The following is a 14,025-nucleotide window of genomic DNA, read 5'->3' on the forward strand; positions in this document are numbered from 1 at the left end:
AGTTTAATTGGCTTTGCGTCTCCAACATCAACATCATGCATCAACACAGTGGTTCTTCCTGGAGTGGCACGGAACACTTGCGGGTACTCCTGCAGTAATGCCGAAAACTCCTGCCTTTCCTCGGGAGCTAGATGAGAAAGCTTAGTCTGGAGATCATTCATGATATCAGGATTCTTCCCCAAACTATCACTCAGGCTCATGCTGCATGGGAGAACTTCACTTGCAGACTCGGGTGGAACAGCTACAGTGCAGACTGGGTTATTTTCGTCCCGCCTGTGATATAACTTTAGCATGTTGATGTGACAAAGTTGCTTGTTCTTTCTATGATCTGGTGTGGCGATGACATAGTTGACATCACTGAGTTTCTTCTCCACGAAATAAGGACCACTAAACTTGGCTTGAAGAGGTTGCCCATGCACCGGTAGCAGAATCAAAACCTGATCTCCTGGCTGAAAGTCGCGTAACCTGGACTTCTTATCATACCAAGTCTTCATCTTCTCCTGAGCAGCTCCTAAATTCTCTCTTGCCAACTGTAAAGCAGTGGACAGCCGTTCTTTGAACTTCATCATATACTCCAGCAGGTTGACGTCATCTTCCTCCGACAGCCAGCATTCCTTGAGTAGCTTAAGGGGTCCTCTTACTTCATGGCCAAACAGTAGTTCAAAAGGTGAGAAGCCCAGTGATTCATTTGGAGATTCTCTTGCGGCAAATACAACGAATGGAAGACCTTTATCCCTGTCTTTCTGATGTTCCAAACAGTATTTCTTGAGCATCGATTTGAGTGTTTGATGATATCTCTCCAACGCTCCTTGGGTCTGGGGATGGTAAGCTGAAGACGTGATCTGGGTGATGCCCAACTCTTTCAGAGACTGCTTGAAAACATTTGACATGAAATTACTTCCCCGGTCTGACTGTACCACCTTGGGCAAACCAAACTTTGTGAAGAACCCTAGCATTTCCTTAACCACGTTCTTTGCTGAGAAATTTCTAAGTGGAATGGCTTCAGGATAACGAGTAGCCATATCAATCAGGGTCAACACATAAGAAAATCCTGAAGAAATCTTAGGAAGAGGGCCCACAATATCCACCAACACACGGGTGAATGGCGCCTCAAAAGGAGGAATGGGAACTAGAGGTGCAACCTTTTCGGTCTGATTACACTTCCCCACAACTTGACAGGTGTGACAAGACTTACAACACCAGGAAACATCCCTGAAGATACCTGGGCAGTAGAAGTGTTTCAAAATGCGTGCCACAGTCTTCCTCACTCCAAGGTGTCCTACCAAACTGGAATCATGAGCCACTCTAATGATATCCTGCCTACAAACACGAGGGATGACAACTTGATGTACAACTTCCCATTCACAGTCGGCTGATGCTGTTGGTGGTCTCCACTTCCTCATAAGTACTCCTGACTTCATATAATAAGTAGAAGCACCAGCTGACTCTTCCTCACTGCAAGCAGAGTTAGCTAGAGCTTTCAACTCAGGGTCAGCAACCTGCAACTCAACCAACTCTTGACGAGACAAATTATCAACACTACGGGGTACTGCCTCATCTGGTGAGTGGTCCAAATTATCAAGAAAAGTGTCAGCCAAGATAACATCATCATCATCATTATCCTCCAAGTCACCAGTAACTTTAGAGTTAGCCCTAGTGACAGCACATGCAGGGAACACATCAGGGATATCACAATCCTGGGTCGCAGCCACTAGCTCACTAGACAACTGAGGAGCTGGACACACTTGACTTCCACCAATATCATTTCCAAGTAAGAAAGTTACACCTGACATTGGGAGTGTCTCAAACAACCCAACCATAACGGAACCATTAACAAAACCAGACTCTAAATTCACTCTGCACAGAGGGACAGAGAAGTAATTATTCCCTACACCTTGTAAGATTACAGTTTCATCAGAGGAATTAACATTAGAGCCTAGAACACTGGTCAGCATAAGGGATTGGCAAGCACCTGTATCACGATATATTTTAACTGATTTCCTGTCATTACTGTCCAGAGGACTGACAAAACCATCAGACAGGAAATTAGCACATGAACTCTTGAGAGTGTCACCCACGTTACTGCTCAAAAGAGGAGCTTCATCATGAGAATTTAATTTACCCCCTCAAAGCAGGTTCAGTTAACTCAATTAAAGAATTCTGGGAACTCTCAAGGGTGGACACTAGACCAATTGACTGAATATTTAAAGACTCCTTTTTGTTCACATCACGCTGTCTCCTGAAACATTTCTCCATAGTATGACCAAGCTTACTACAATAAGTACATTTACTTTTCTGAAATCTAGAGGTGAAGCTGGTATTTACTTCCTGAGAAACATCATCTTTATTCTCTTTCCTGTTACCTGTACTCTGAGTAGAGGCAACGTACTTACTCCCAGCTTTCCCTTTTTCTTTAGAATATCTCTTGTGAGTGAGAACATATTAATCAGCTAAAACTGCAGCATCAGACAAATTATCTTTTTTTTTTCTCATCAAGATATAGGCTTACATCTTTATTAATACACCTTTTGAAGTCCTCCAGCAAAATCATCTGCTTAACCCCTTAACCGCGGGGCGTCACTTTCGTGACGCTTCGGAGCAAGGGATCATACCGCGGGGCGTCGCTTTTGTGATTCTGTGTTATTTTGAATTCACCCGGGCTTTCAAGTGGGGGCTTGTATCATCTATCAGTACTGACAATGTCCAACACTAGTCAGCACTCCTAATCTCATCTGTACTCCCATCCATTGTTGACAATTTAGCCATTTATCCCCGTTCTTGACTCCCCTCCCTACCCCCCCTCCATTACCCTATCCTCTCGCCTGCCCGGCCATGCTACGCTAAGTAAATCTTCCCTGGAATTTTTCACTGATTTCATCCATTGAAATAAGCCCTATGTCATATTCTTATACCAAATAATATATACAAGAAAGAAATCAGGTAAGTGAGAGTGCCATACACCTGGAATTGGCTATCACCTGACAACACCTCACGTGCACTCGTTCGCTTATTTTCGCTGTTTTTTTTCCCTTGAAATATGCCGTATAATCTATTTTCGTAATAAATATACATGTAAGGAGGGAAGGGAGAAGCCTAAGTGATATTTACATTCACCTGGAACTACCTAATTTATAATGTATTGTCTAGATTTCCTGCCAATCATATCAGTGCTACACAAAGCTGTTTCAAGATTTAACATTGGTAGCTCTGATTATATATCTCCTAAGTAGGCCTCTAATCTATTTTCGTAATAAATATACATGTAAGGAGGGAAGGGAGAAGCCTAAGTGATATTTACATTCACCTGGAACTACCAAATTTATAATGTATTGTCTAGATTTCCTGCCAATCATATCAGTGCTAGACTTAGCTGTTTCAAGAAGTAATATTGGTAACTCTGAATAACCCCTAAACAGGCCTCCAGGCTGGCTGGCCCTGCGTTATCAGTTCTCTCTCATCTTCCGAAGTGAGAGGACGTATGTTTATTCTTGCTGACTTCAAGGTCTTTTTTCACCCCCATGCAAATGGCTCTGTGACCTTTACCCCCTACTAAACCTCGTGTGGAAAGAGGTAAAGGGCTGACAATTGATAAAAGAGTGACTACGATCTTTCTATTGAGTAAAACAGTGCAAGTGGAATTGTAAATAATGTGTAAATAATGTGTAAACAGCAAGTGAAAGTAATGAATGTAAATATACGTGAACAATGGAAAATAGTTTTATAAGTTATTTCAAGTGACAGTGCACAACACAGTGTAAATAAAATAGAAATGTAAATAACGTAAATAAAATAGAGAACGTAAATAGAAATGTAAATGAGTATATACCCTAGGAGTAATGAAAGTGAAAGTTTCACTCTAGCATGTCTGAATGCTATGAGTTATGAGAGTGAAGATGAAAGTGACATTCACTCTCAATGCCAGTATACAGGACCGAGAAAGTGAATGCTACGTATTTTACTGAAAGAAATTGAATCCCTACAGTGACAATAAACTAATACTACTGAAGGAAACTTATGGATAAGGACTGTAGATATATATAAGTGTTATATAGTAATAGAAATATAAAGTGTGAGGGGTTTTATGAATAATAAATGACAGACTACCAAGAGCGAACTAGTGCCAGTGCGACGATCAGACGCGCTCGTAATTTCCATTGCTTTCACAGTGTTTTTTTTTTTTTGAGTATGGATCCCAAACTACTTAAAAATTGTAGAATAGTGTTTATAGTGTTTGTATCTGGCTGTGGTAATCATATTACGGGTTGTCGGGAAGTGTAAAGTGGAGACTTCGTTACCCTACTTCAGAGGTCTCCACAAGTCCTATGGTAACTGACGAAGGCTCAACAATCATTCCAGGAGAAAGCTGAAGGTATGTGCCATAAGCATATGTAATTTTATTATTCTAGGACTAATAACTGATTTTTGGCAAATATTTTTTGAGAGTCTGTCGGAGCCCAAATAACCCCGCGGCACACGCAAGTCATTGGTAAACAAGCCCGCGGTGTAGGGGTTAAATTTACCAAAATCAGAATCCACATTCTTAGAATTTAACCACTGCTCTAACAGATCTTCTTTGATTTTTGCATACTCAACATGGGATTGCTTATCTTGCTTATAAGTTGTCCTAAATTTTACTCTATAGGCTTCAGGAACAAGCTCATAGGCTTTAAGAATCAAGCTCTTAACTACATCATAATTATCAGATTGATCCTGAGGCAAAGATGCATACGTTACTTGAGCTTTACCGGTGAGGACAGTTTGAAGGAGTACTGGCCAATACTTTTTGGGCCAATTAAAACCTGTAGCTACCCTCTCAAACAACTGAAAATACTTTGTTAAATCAGATTCATTAAAAGGAGGGACACGTTTAACATTTTTAGCCACATCAAAATCATCAGAGCTAGATGATCCAGTTCCACCTTGTTTCATGCAATACTCATGGTCTGCCTGAATCCTAGCAAGTTCAACTTGTGCCTGAAACTCAGCCTCCTTAGCACGAGCCTGAAACTCAGCCTCCTTAGCATTTGCCTGAAACTCAGCCTCCTGAATAAGAGCCTGAGACTCCGCCTCCTTAGCCTGAGACTCCGCCTCCTTAGCACGAGCCTGAAACTCAGCTTCCTTAACACGAGCCTCCTGCAGAGCTAGCTGTAACTTAGCTATTTCAATCTGCGTTTGCTCATTTGGAGGAGTTACATTAAACAAGCTTTTATTAATCATGCCAACAATTTGATCTTTAGAATGATGAGAGTGAACTGCAATTCCCAATTGCTGAGCAACAAGCTTAAGTTCATTCTTTGTTCTGTTTTCTACATCACACACTGTTTGCACATTTGACAAAAAATCTTTGGCTTCATCAAGCGTAGTAATAGTAGACATCATGAATAAATCACCGTCACACAATATCCTTACGATAATATCCTGAATATCCTGATAAGAGGTACCCAAATTTATGTTACAGAACAGAGAAAGATAATGTACACTTTAAGTGAGAATACTAAAAATCACTACTGTCCCGTAAAGTTCCAGGTTCAAAACAAAAGAGTTAGGTAAAATTACATGTTAAAGTTTAATGCTCAAACTAACAACAAAACATTCAGGACTCATAAGGATAATGTAATGGCAAAAAACAGGTTAAATATATGGTTAACTGCAATAGCCTCTATTAACACGAAATTAGCAAGAGTAAATTTATCTAAGTCAGTCCTGATAAAATGAGAAAACCGGATAATACTCAGTGAATGCAAGATATATTATTATAGATACAAAATATTATCAAAAATGACTGACATAAAAACACATGAATCACAAAAACCTCACTAGGCCTACGAATCAACACCTCATGCTATACAGTACAAGGAAAAAATGTAATAACACTTATACTCAAATTCCACAGCTGCTAGATGGCTGGAGACTTCCTGAGCACTCACAATAATAATAACTGTACAGGGGAGGACAGAGATGTGAGCAAAATGAGGAGTAGATCTAAGTGGCAATTAATGTAGAGACTGAGCTCATTATATAGGGGCCGGCAGAGCTTGATACAACTTGTAAGAAGGACGCGCAAAAGAAGCCAGAGGGGACAAAGAGTTGACACTCCCGCTCTGAACAACAGAAACAACGACTTACTCTACTATAAGGGAGGAGGGGGGGGAATGAGGTAGAACACGCTTGTGATCAAACATGCAGCATACTGTACGTTAGAATTACACAAAGGATGATGAAATCATAGGCTATGTAACAATATATATATATATATATATATATATATATATATATATATATATATATACTGATGGAATGATAGATTATTTGGTAGGTCGTCAGTTATTTAAACAAACTTGTTTGTTTATATTTATCATTTTAACAAAGTAGCAAAGAAAAAGCCATTCAGTCTCAACCCTATTCTGTCCAGATTTCTAATACAGAGGTTAGCTGGTACTCTCAGTCTTTCATATACACAACTGGTCAACTCTTGAACACTCCGTCATGATCCATCTTTTCCTCTTACTACGACTTATGCTTCGTTAAATGCAGGATGTCTTTCTATTCGCATTGACGACGAGAACACATCTTCATAAATTTTTCGACTACTTCTTCAGTTGAAAGTTTTTCTTTGCCATGAATACTCATAAGCATCAGTGCCTCCAATCAGTCTTTGGTCATCGTTGACTGCTGATCTGTTTTCATTCTCATTAAGGCTGAAAATCCTCGCTCTGCAGAGCAACTTGTGACAGGTAATGTCATCAAAATACGCACAATGACACGCACATTTGGAAGATTGCTTGTCATCTGAAACATCTCACTGATGTCTTTGGGAAACTGCCTTCTGTCTAGTAAGGATATCATCTGTCGCCAGACAAGAAGTGCTGGCAGAAGACTGGTTAAGTTTGGCAAATCTTCTTCATATACTTTTGCAGCCTGCTCGATGGAGGTAAGGCTGGCCTTTTCAATAAACAGTGGAAGGATTTCTTGTAAATGAATGGCGGGATGCTCCTTAGGAAAACGAGCATTCAGTTCTGTCATCATCTGGTTAATGATTGGATACCAGGTGTTGATCCTGTAGAACTCTGCTGGGTCAGTTGACGAGCAACTGTTTGACCGATGAACCTGTCGTTTGGTAGTTCTGGGGACTGAGACAGGAACATCTAGTTCATCAGCCAGTTTTAATGCTTTATCCATTACCAAGGAAAATTCTTCTCGACTGGCTGCCACTGTCTTGTCGACTTGTTCAACTAGCTCCATCGATTCTGTGAGTGTGTGAGTGGGGTTCTGAAGGCTCTCAGACAGAGGCTGGGTAATGCCAAATAACAAAACTGCCATCTGTAGGGTGACAATAAATTCAAAGCGTGTTATGCCTGCTAGAAGGTAAGATCCTTTTGCTACAGCATCTGTGTTGCCCAACCTCTGAATATCCTCTAGAATATGTCAGATGTTCTTAAAGACTCATGCTGCTCCACCCACCTAGTTCTGCATAGAGGCTTCACTAGTTTCTTGTGGGAGTCTCGTACATATTCATCAACCTTCTTCTCTAGGACCTGTACCCTTGCTGCAGATCCACTTAAAAACTCTGAAACTTCTGAAGCAATGCCAAGCATGTTCCGGACACCAGGAACAGTGAGAGCACGTCCTAGTTCTAAATTAAGTCGGTGTGATGCACAGTGAGTGTAGACTGCAAGAGGCTGCTGTTGTTTAATGTGAGCCTGAGCTCCATTAATCAAGCCACTCATGTTGGAACCTCCATCATAACCCTGTCCTCTGATGTTTGTTAGTGATAAGCCCAACTTTTTCAAGCACTGGATTATTTCATCAGCCAAGGCAGCACCAGTGGTTTGAGAAGGTTTAATTAGACTAAGCATGTCCTCCCTCACGTGTCCACCCTCAGTGACATAAGATATGACAAGAGCTAATTGTTCATGTGCACTGATATCTGTGGTACTATCGGCTATCACAGAGTAAACACCAGCTTGCTTGATGGAATTCACTAAATTTTCCTTAATCTCATCACCGCACACCTTGATAATTTGATTCTGCACATTCCTGCTTGTTAGCAAAATGTTTTTTTGGGCAGTTTTAATATCCTTGTACGGCTGCTTGTCACCTGATGCCCGGTACTGAAGAAGAGCTTTAAAATTACTCTCCTTTCCATTAGCTGGCATGGAATCTAAGTCAAGAGGTCCACTATCTCTGTGTCCTCGGAAGGCCAATTCTTGTGCTCCACACAGGATTACAGTCTCAACAATCGGATGTAAACGTCGGCGATATTCTTTCTCCTCCTTTCTGCATTTCCCTCTCTCTTTACAAAGTTGAGTGTTAACCATTTCATCAATGGGAACTACACCACGCTCTTGTGCCAACAAAAATTCGGCTTGAGCCATAGACAACACATGATACTGACTATTTTGGCGAGCTCGAAAATCCTCTTTTGCACTCTTAAAACGCTTGAAAGGTCTGCTCACAAGTGCTCCTAGGTTTTGATCCTCTCTTCCACTCATCCTTTTCCTCATTATAACACAGTAGCGACAAAAGCCCCCCTCTTTGCCAGGCAGTCTACTGTAGGACAGCCAAGGAAATTCTTGGAGATAAGAATGTTGGAATTTGCGTTTCTTGCCACTGGAGTCAGCTACAACAGGAAACTGGTAATTTTTGTCAGGCACTCTTGGGTTCTGAAGGGGGTGCACTCGTTTTTCTTTAGGAAGATGGGCATCATTAACAAAATGTCCAATGTCACTGGAATGACCCGCAATGCTTGAGTCTTGTGAAAAAAGATCCGGATCCAAACTCCTGTAGTCTTCTTGTGAAGAAATAACCAAACTACTGGAACAATGTGGGACAGGGTGTGCATCTTCATTCGCAGACGGCGTAGCACTCCTAAAACAATATTAACACAAAACTATCACAGAGAGAGAGAGAGAGAGACAGACAGACAGACAGAGAGACAGGCAGACAGACAAAGGCTTTTACCTGAGTTTACTATTAATTTTCTTATTACAGGCAAAACACAGGTAGTATAGTAATAACTAACTAAACTCTAAAAATATACGGTAATACGTGAAATAAATGACGTTATTTACGTACCTTATTTCTGTTGTTGGAAGACCCTCATCATGAGTTTTTGCTTTCTTCTTTCTGTTTACAAAATCTTGCATAGTTAGTTGCCGTGTCATGTCGAATGACGATTGTTCAGTCACACATTCGTAGGCCTATGTTCTCACACTGAATGCTGGTGACTAACTGAAAGGAGTGGCTGTCTATCATGCATTCCCGCCAAAATGAACGTATCGCGTGAGCCCAATGCTTGGACCAAGGCCAATAAGACTGGAGAAAGAGACACCGATGAGGGACTTCGTGTGTATTGACGTTTCGCCTCGTGGCTTCCTCGGGCTCAGAATACAATTGCTGAATATACACCACATTTCCTGTATATATAGCAAAAGGCAGTGGGGATGTGAGGGGTGAGGTATTGGCTAGGGGTGGTAAGGGGGATAGGTAGGGTAAGGAAGGTGAGGTCCAGGGGAAAGGGATTACAAATCACGGCTCAAAGACGGAGAGAAACAAGGGACAGGTGAAGTGGGAAGTCCTTAGGGAGAGGGAAGGAATGTTGGGTAAGGAAATAGAGGTCGCAATGGGAAAGGGACTGCCGATCCCAGCTCGTGTGTGTGTGTGTGTGTGTGTGTGTGTGTGTGTGTGTGTGTGTGTGTGTGTGTGTGTGTGTGTGTGTGTGTGTGTGTGTGTGCAAATGTTGTGTATGTGGGCAAGAAGCTGGGTGAAGAGAGGGGATGGGAATGGATAGGAAGGAAGGAGGGATGAAGTTTTGAGTTCAGGGGGGGGGGGTGAGGAAGCTATCCTATTGACAATATATTTGACCACAGGTTGATCCGATAGGTGATAAGATCCGCTGTTCTGTTCAATGGTATTGGAACATGCTATAACAGCTTCCTCCAGACATTTGCGTCCTTTTAAGTCTACACACACACACACACACACACACACACACACACACACACACACACACACACCGCTCGCTTGCGCAGTGGTAACGCTCTCGCTTGCCAACTGGTGGACGGGAGTTCGCGCCTCGCTCAGGTTGCGAAAAGTTTCACTGACGAAGTCGGTGGTTACTGTCCCCCTTGAGCAAGGGGACGGGTGTGTGCGTGTGTGAAGATTACAGCCTTGCCCTTAGATCGGACTATATGAGCTCTCAGCTCCCTTCCGGGAGGGTAAAAGCTGACGATCACGACCATCAAGTGATCCTGACCGACCCGACCCGGTGAATTACACACACACACGAGCTGGGATCGGCAATCTCTTTCCCATTGTGACCTCTATTTCCTTACCCAACATTCCTTCCCTCTCCCTAAGGACTTCCCACTTCACCTGTCCCTTGTTTCTCTCCGTCTTTGTGCCGTGATTTGTAATCCCTTTCCCCTGGACCTCACCTTCCTTACTCTGCCAATCCCCCTTACCACCCCTAGCCAATACCTCACCCCTCACATCCCCACTGCCTTTTGCTATATATACAGGAAATGTGGTGTATATTCAGCAATTGTATTCTGAGCCTGAGGAAGCCACGAGGCGAAACGTCAATACACACGAAGTCCCTCATCGGTGTCTCTTTCTCCAGTCTTATTGGCCTTGGTCCAAGCATTGGGCTCACGTGATACGTTCATTTTGACGGGAATGCATGATAGACAGCCACTCCTTTCAGTTAGTCACCAGCATTCAGTGTGAGAACATAGGCCTACGAATGTGTGACTGAACAATCGTCATTCGACATGACACGGCAGCTAACTATGCAAGATTTTGTAAACAGAAAGAAGAAAGCAAAAACTCATGATGAGGGTCTTCCAACAACAGAAATAAGGTACGTAAATAACGTCATTTATTTCACGTATTACCGTATGTTTTTAGAGTTTAGTTAGTTATCACTATACTACCTGTGTTTTGCCTGTAATAAGAAAATTAATAGTAAACTCAGGTAAAAGCCTTTGTCTGTCTGCCTGTCTGTCTGTCTGTCTGTCTGTCTGTCTGTCTCTCTCTCTCTCTCTCTGTGATAGTTTTGTGTTAATATTGTTTTAGGAGTGCTACGCCGTCTGCGAATGAAGATGCACACCCTGTCCCACGCTGTTCCAGTAGTTTGGTTATTTCTTCACAAGAAGACTACAGGAGTTTGGATCCGGATCTTTTTTCACAAGACTCAAGCATTGCGGGTCATTCCAGTGACACTGGACATTTTGTTAATGATGCCCATCTTCCTAAAGAAAAACGAGTGCACCCCCTTCAGAACCCATGAGTGCCTGACAAAAATTACCAGTTTCCTGTTGTAGCTGACTCCAGTGGCAAGAAACGCAAATTCCAACATTCTTATCTCCAAGAATTTCCTTGGCTGTCCTACAGTAGACTGCCTGGCAAAGAGGGGGGCTTTTGTCGCTATTGTGTTATAATGAGGAAAAGGATGAGTGGAAGAGAGGATCAAAACCTAGGAGCACTTGTGAGCAGACCTTTCAAGCGTTTTAAGAGTGCAAAAGAGGATTTTCGAGCTCGCCAAAATAGTCAGTATCATGTGTTGTCTATGGCTCAAGCCGAATTTTTGTTGGCACAAGAGCGTGGTGTAGTTCCCATTGATGAAATGGTTAACACTCAACTTTGTAAAGAGAGAGGGAAATGCAGAAAGGAGGAGAAAGAATATCGCCGACGTTTACATCCGATTGTTGAGACTGTAATCCTGTGTGGAGCACAAGAATTGGCCTTCCGAGGACACAGAGATAGTGGACCTCTTGACTTAGATTCCATGCCAGCTAATGGAAAAGAGAGTAAATTTAAAGCTCTTCTTCGGTACCGGGCATCAGGTGACAAGCAGCTGTACAAGGATATTAAAACTGCCCAAAAAAAAAACATGTTGCTAACAAGCAGGAATGTGCAGAATCAAATTATCAAGGTGTGCGGTGATGTGATTAAGGAAAATTTAGTGAATTCCATCAAGCAAGCTGGTATTTACTCTGTCATAGCTGATAGTACCACAGATATCAGCGCACATGAACAATTAGCTCTTGTCATATCTTATGTCACTGAGGGTGGACACGTGAGGGAGGACATGCTTAGTCTAATTAAACCTTCTCAAACCACTGGTGCTGCCTTGGCTGATGAAATAATCCAGTGCTTGAAAAAGTTGGGCTTATCACTAACAAACATCAGAGGACAGGGTTATGATGGAGGTTCCAACATGAGTGGCTTGATTAATGGAGCTCAGGCTCACATTAAACAACAGCAGCCTCTTGCAGTCTACACTCACTGTGCATCACACCGACTTAATTTAGCACTAGGACGTGCTCTCACTGTTCCTGGTGTCCGGAACATGCTTGGCATTGCTTCAGAAGTTTCAGAGTTTTTAAGTGGATCTGCAGCAAGGGTACAGGTCCTAGAGAAGAAGGTTGATGAATATGTACCAGACTCCCGCAAGAAACGAGTGAAGCCTTTATGCAGAACTAGGTGGGTGGAGCAGCATGAGTCTTTAAGAACATTTGTCATATTCTAGAGGATATTCAGAGGTTGGGCAACACAGATGCTGTAGCAAAAGGATCTTACCTTCTAGCAGGCATAACATGCTTTGAATTTATTGTCACCCTACAGATGGCAGTTTTGTTATTTGGCATTACCCAGCCTCTGTCTGAGAGCCTTCAGAACCCCACTCACACACTCACAGAATCGATGGAGCTAGTTGAACAAGTCGACAAGACAGTGGCAGCCAGTCGAGAAGAATTTTCCTTGGTAATGGATAAAGCATTAAAACTGGCTGATGAACTAGATGTTCCTGTCTCAGTCCCCAGAACTACCAAACGACAGGTTCATCGGTCAAACAGTTGCTCGTCAACTGACCCAGCAGAGTTCTACAGGATCAACACCTGGTATCCAATCATTGACCAGATGATGACAGAACCGAATGCTCGTTTTCCTAAGGAGCATCCCGCCATTTATTTACAAGAAATCCTTCCACTGTTTATTGAAAAGGCCAGCCTTACTTCCATCGAGCAGGCTGCAAAAGTATATGAAGAAGATTTGCCAAACTTAACCAGTCTTCTGCCAGCACTTCTTGTCTGGCGACAGATGATATCCTTACTAGACAGAACGCAGTTTCCCAAAGACATCAGTGAGATATTTCAGATGACAAGCAATCTTCCAAATGTGCGTGTCATTGTGCGTATTTTGATGACATTACCTGTCACAAGTTGCTCTGCAGAGCGAGGATTTTCAGCCTTAATGAGAATGAAAACAGATCAGCGGTCAACGATGACCAAAGACTGATTGGAGGCACTGATGCTTATGAGTATTCATGGCAAAGAAAAACTTTCAACCGATGAAGTAGTTGAAAAATTTATGAAGATGTGTTCTCGTCGTCAATGCGAATAGAAAGACATCCTGCATTTAACGAAGCATAAGTCGTAGTAAGAGGAAAAGATGGATCATGACGGAGTGTTCAAGAGTTGACCAGTTGTGTATATGAAAGACTGAGAGTACCAGCTAACCTCTGTATTAGAAATCTGGACAGAATAGGGTTGAGACTGAATGGCTTTTTCTTTGCTACTTTGTTAAAATGATAAATATAAACAAACAAGTTTGTTTAAATAACTGACGACCTACCAAATAATCTATCATTCTATCAGTATATATATATATAGATAGATAGATAGATAGATAGATATAGATATATATATATACACAACTTAAAACTATAAAACTTATATGTAAACTTCAGGAAACTGGCAAATGGGCCCCCCCCCCTTAGGAAATTCGTGGGTGCGCCCCTATATATATATATATATATATATATATATATATATATATATATATATATGTTAAGAAACAGAGAAAGATAATGTACACTTTAAGTGAGAATACGAAGAGTCACTACTGTCCCGTAAAGTTCCAGGTTCAAAACAAAAGAGTTAGGTAAAATTACAAGTCAAAGTTTAATGCTCAAACTAACAATAAAACATTCAGGACTCATAAGGATAATGTAATGGCAAAAAC

At 41.8% G+C, this 14,025-nt stretch overlaps 2 protein-coding genes across 2 annotated transcripts; one reads left to right on the forward strand and one right to left on the reverse strand.

The window, feature by feature from the left end:
• Positions 1-7,415: 7,415 nt before the first annotated feature.
• LOC145411935 (52 kDa repressor of the inhibitor of the protein kinase-like) lies at positions 7,416-9,164 on the reverse strand. The gene is made up of 2 exons (XM_080281904.1): positions 9,076-9,164; positions 7,416-8,814 (listed from the first exon to the last, which is right to left on the reverse strand). The coding sequence occupies exons 1-2, from the start codon at positions 9,162-9,164 to the stop codon at positions 7,416-7,418; spliced, it is 1,488 nt and encodes a 495-aa protein (XP_080138030.1).
• Positions 9,165-11,440: 2,276 nt separating this feature from the next.
• Positions 11,441-12,532, forward strand: LOC145411936 (52 kDa repressor of the inhibitor of the protein kinase-like). The gene has a single exon (XM_080281905.1). The coding sequence runs from the start codon at positions 11,441-11,443 to the stop codon at positions 12,530-12,532; it is 1,092 nt and encodes a 363-aa protein (XP_080138031.1).
• Positions 12,533-14,025: the final 1,493 nt, after the last annotated feature.

This window comes from Coenobita brevimanus, chromosome 91, assembly GCF_032717465.1.
Source record: "Coenobita brevimanus isolate Jiangsu-jjx chromosome 91, ASM3271746v2, whole genome shotgun sequence".
Classification (NCBI taxonomy): Eukaryota; Metazoa; Arthropoda; class Malacostraca; order Decapoda; family Coenobitidae; genus Coenobita; species Coenobita brevimanus.

What these genes read in the sequence shown, in the direction of transcription:
- LOC145411935 (XM_080281904.1), bottom strand. Translation starts at nt 9,164, where the DNA reads ATGACACGGCAACTAACTATGCAAGATTTTGTAAACAGAAAGAAGAAA. An exon ending in CTTCCAACAACAGAAATAAG is followed by an intron (nt 8,815 to 9,075) that starts GTACGTAAATAA and finishes ACATTGTTCCAG; the next exon opens with TAGTTTGGTTATTTCTTCAC.
- LOC145411936 (XM_080281905.1), top strand. Translation starts at nt 11,441, where the DNA reads ATGAGGAAAAGGATGAGTGGAAGAGAGGATCAAAACCTAGGAGCACTT.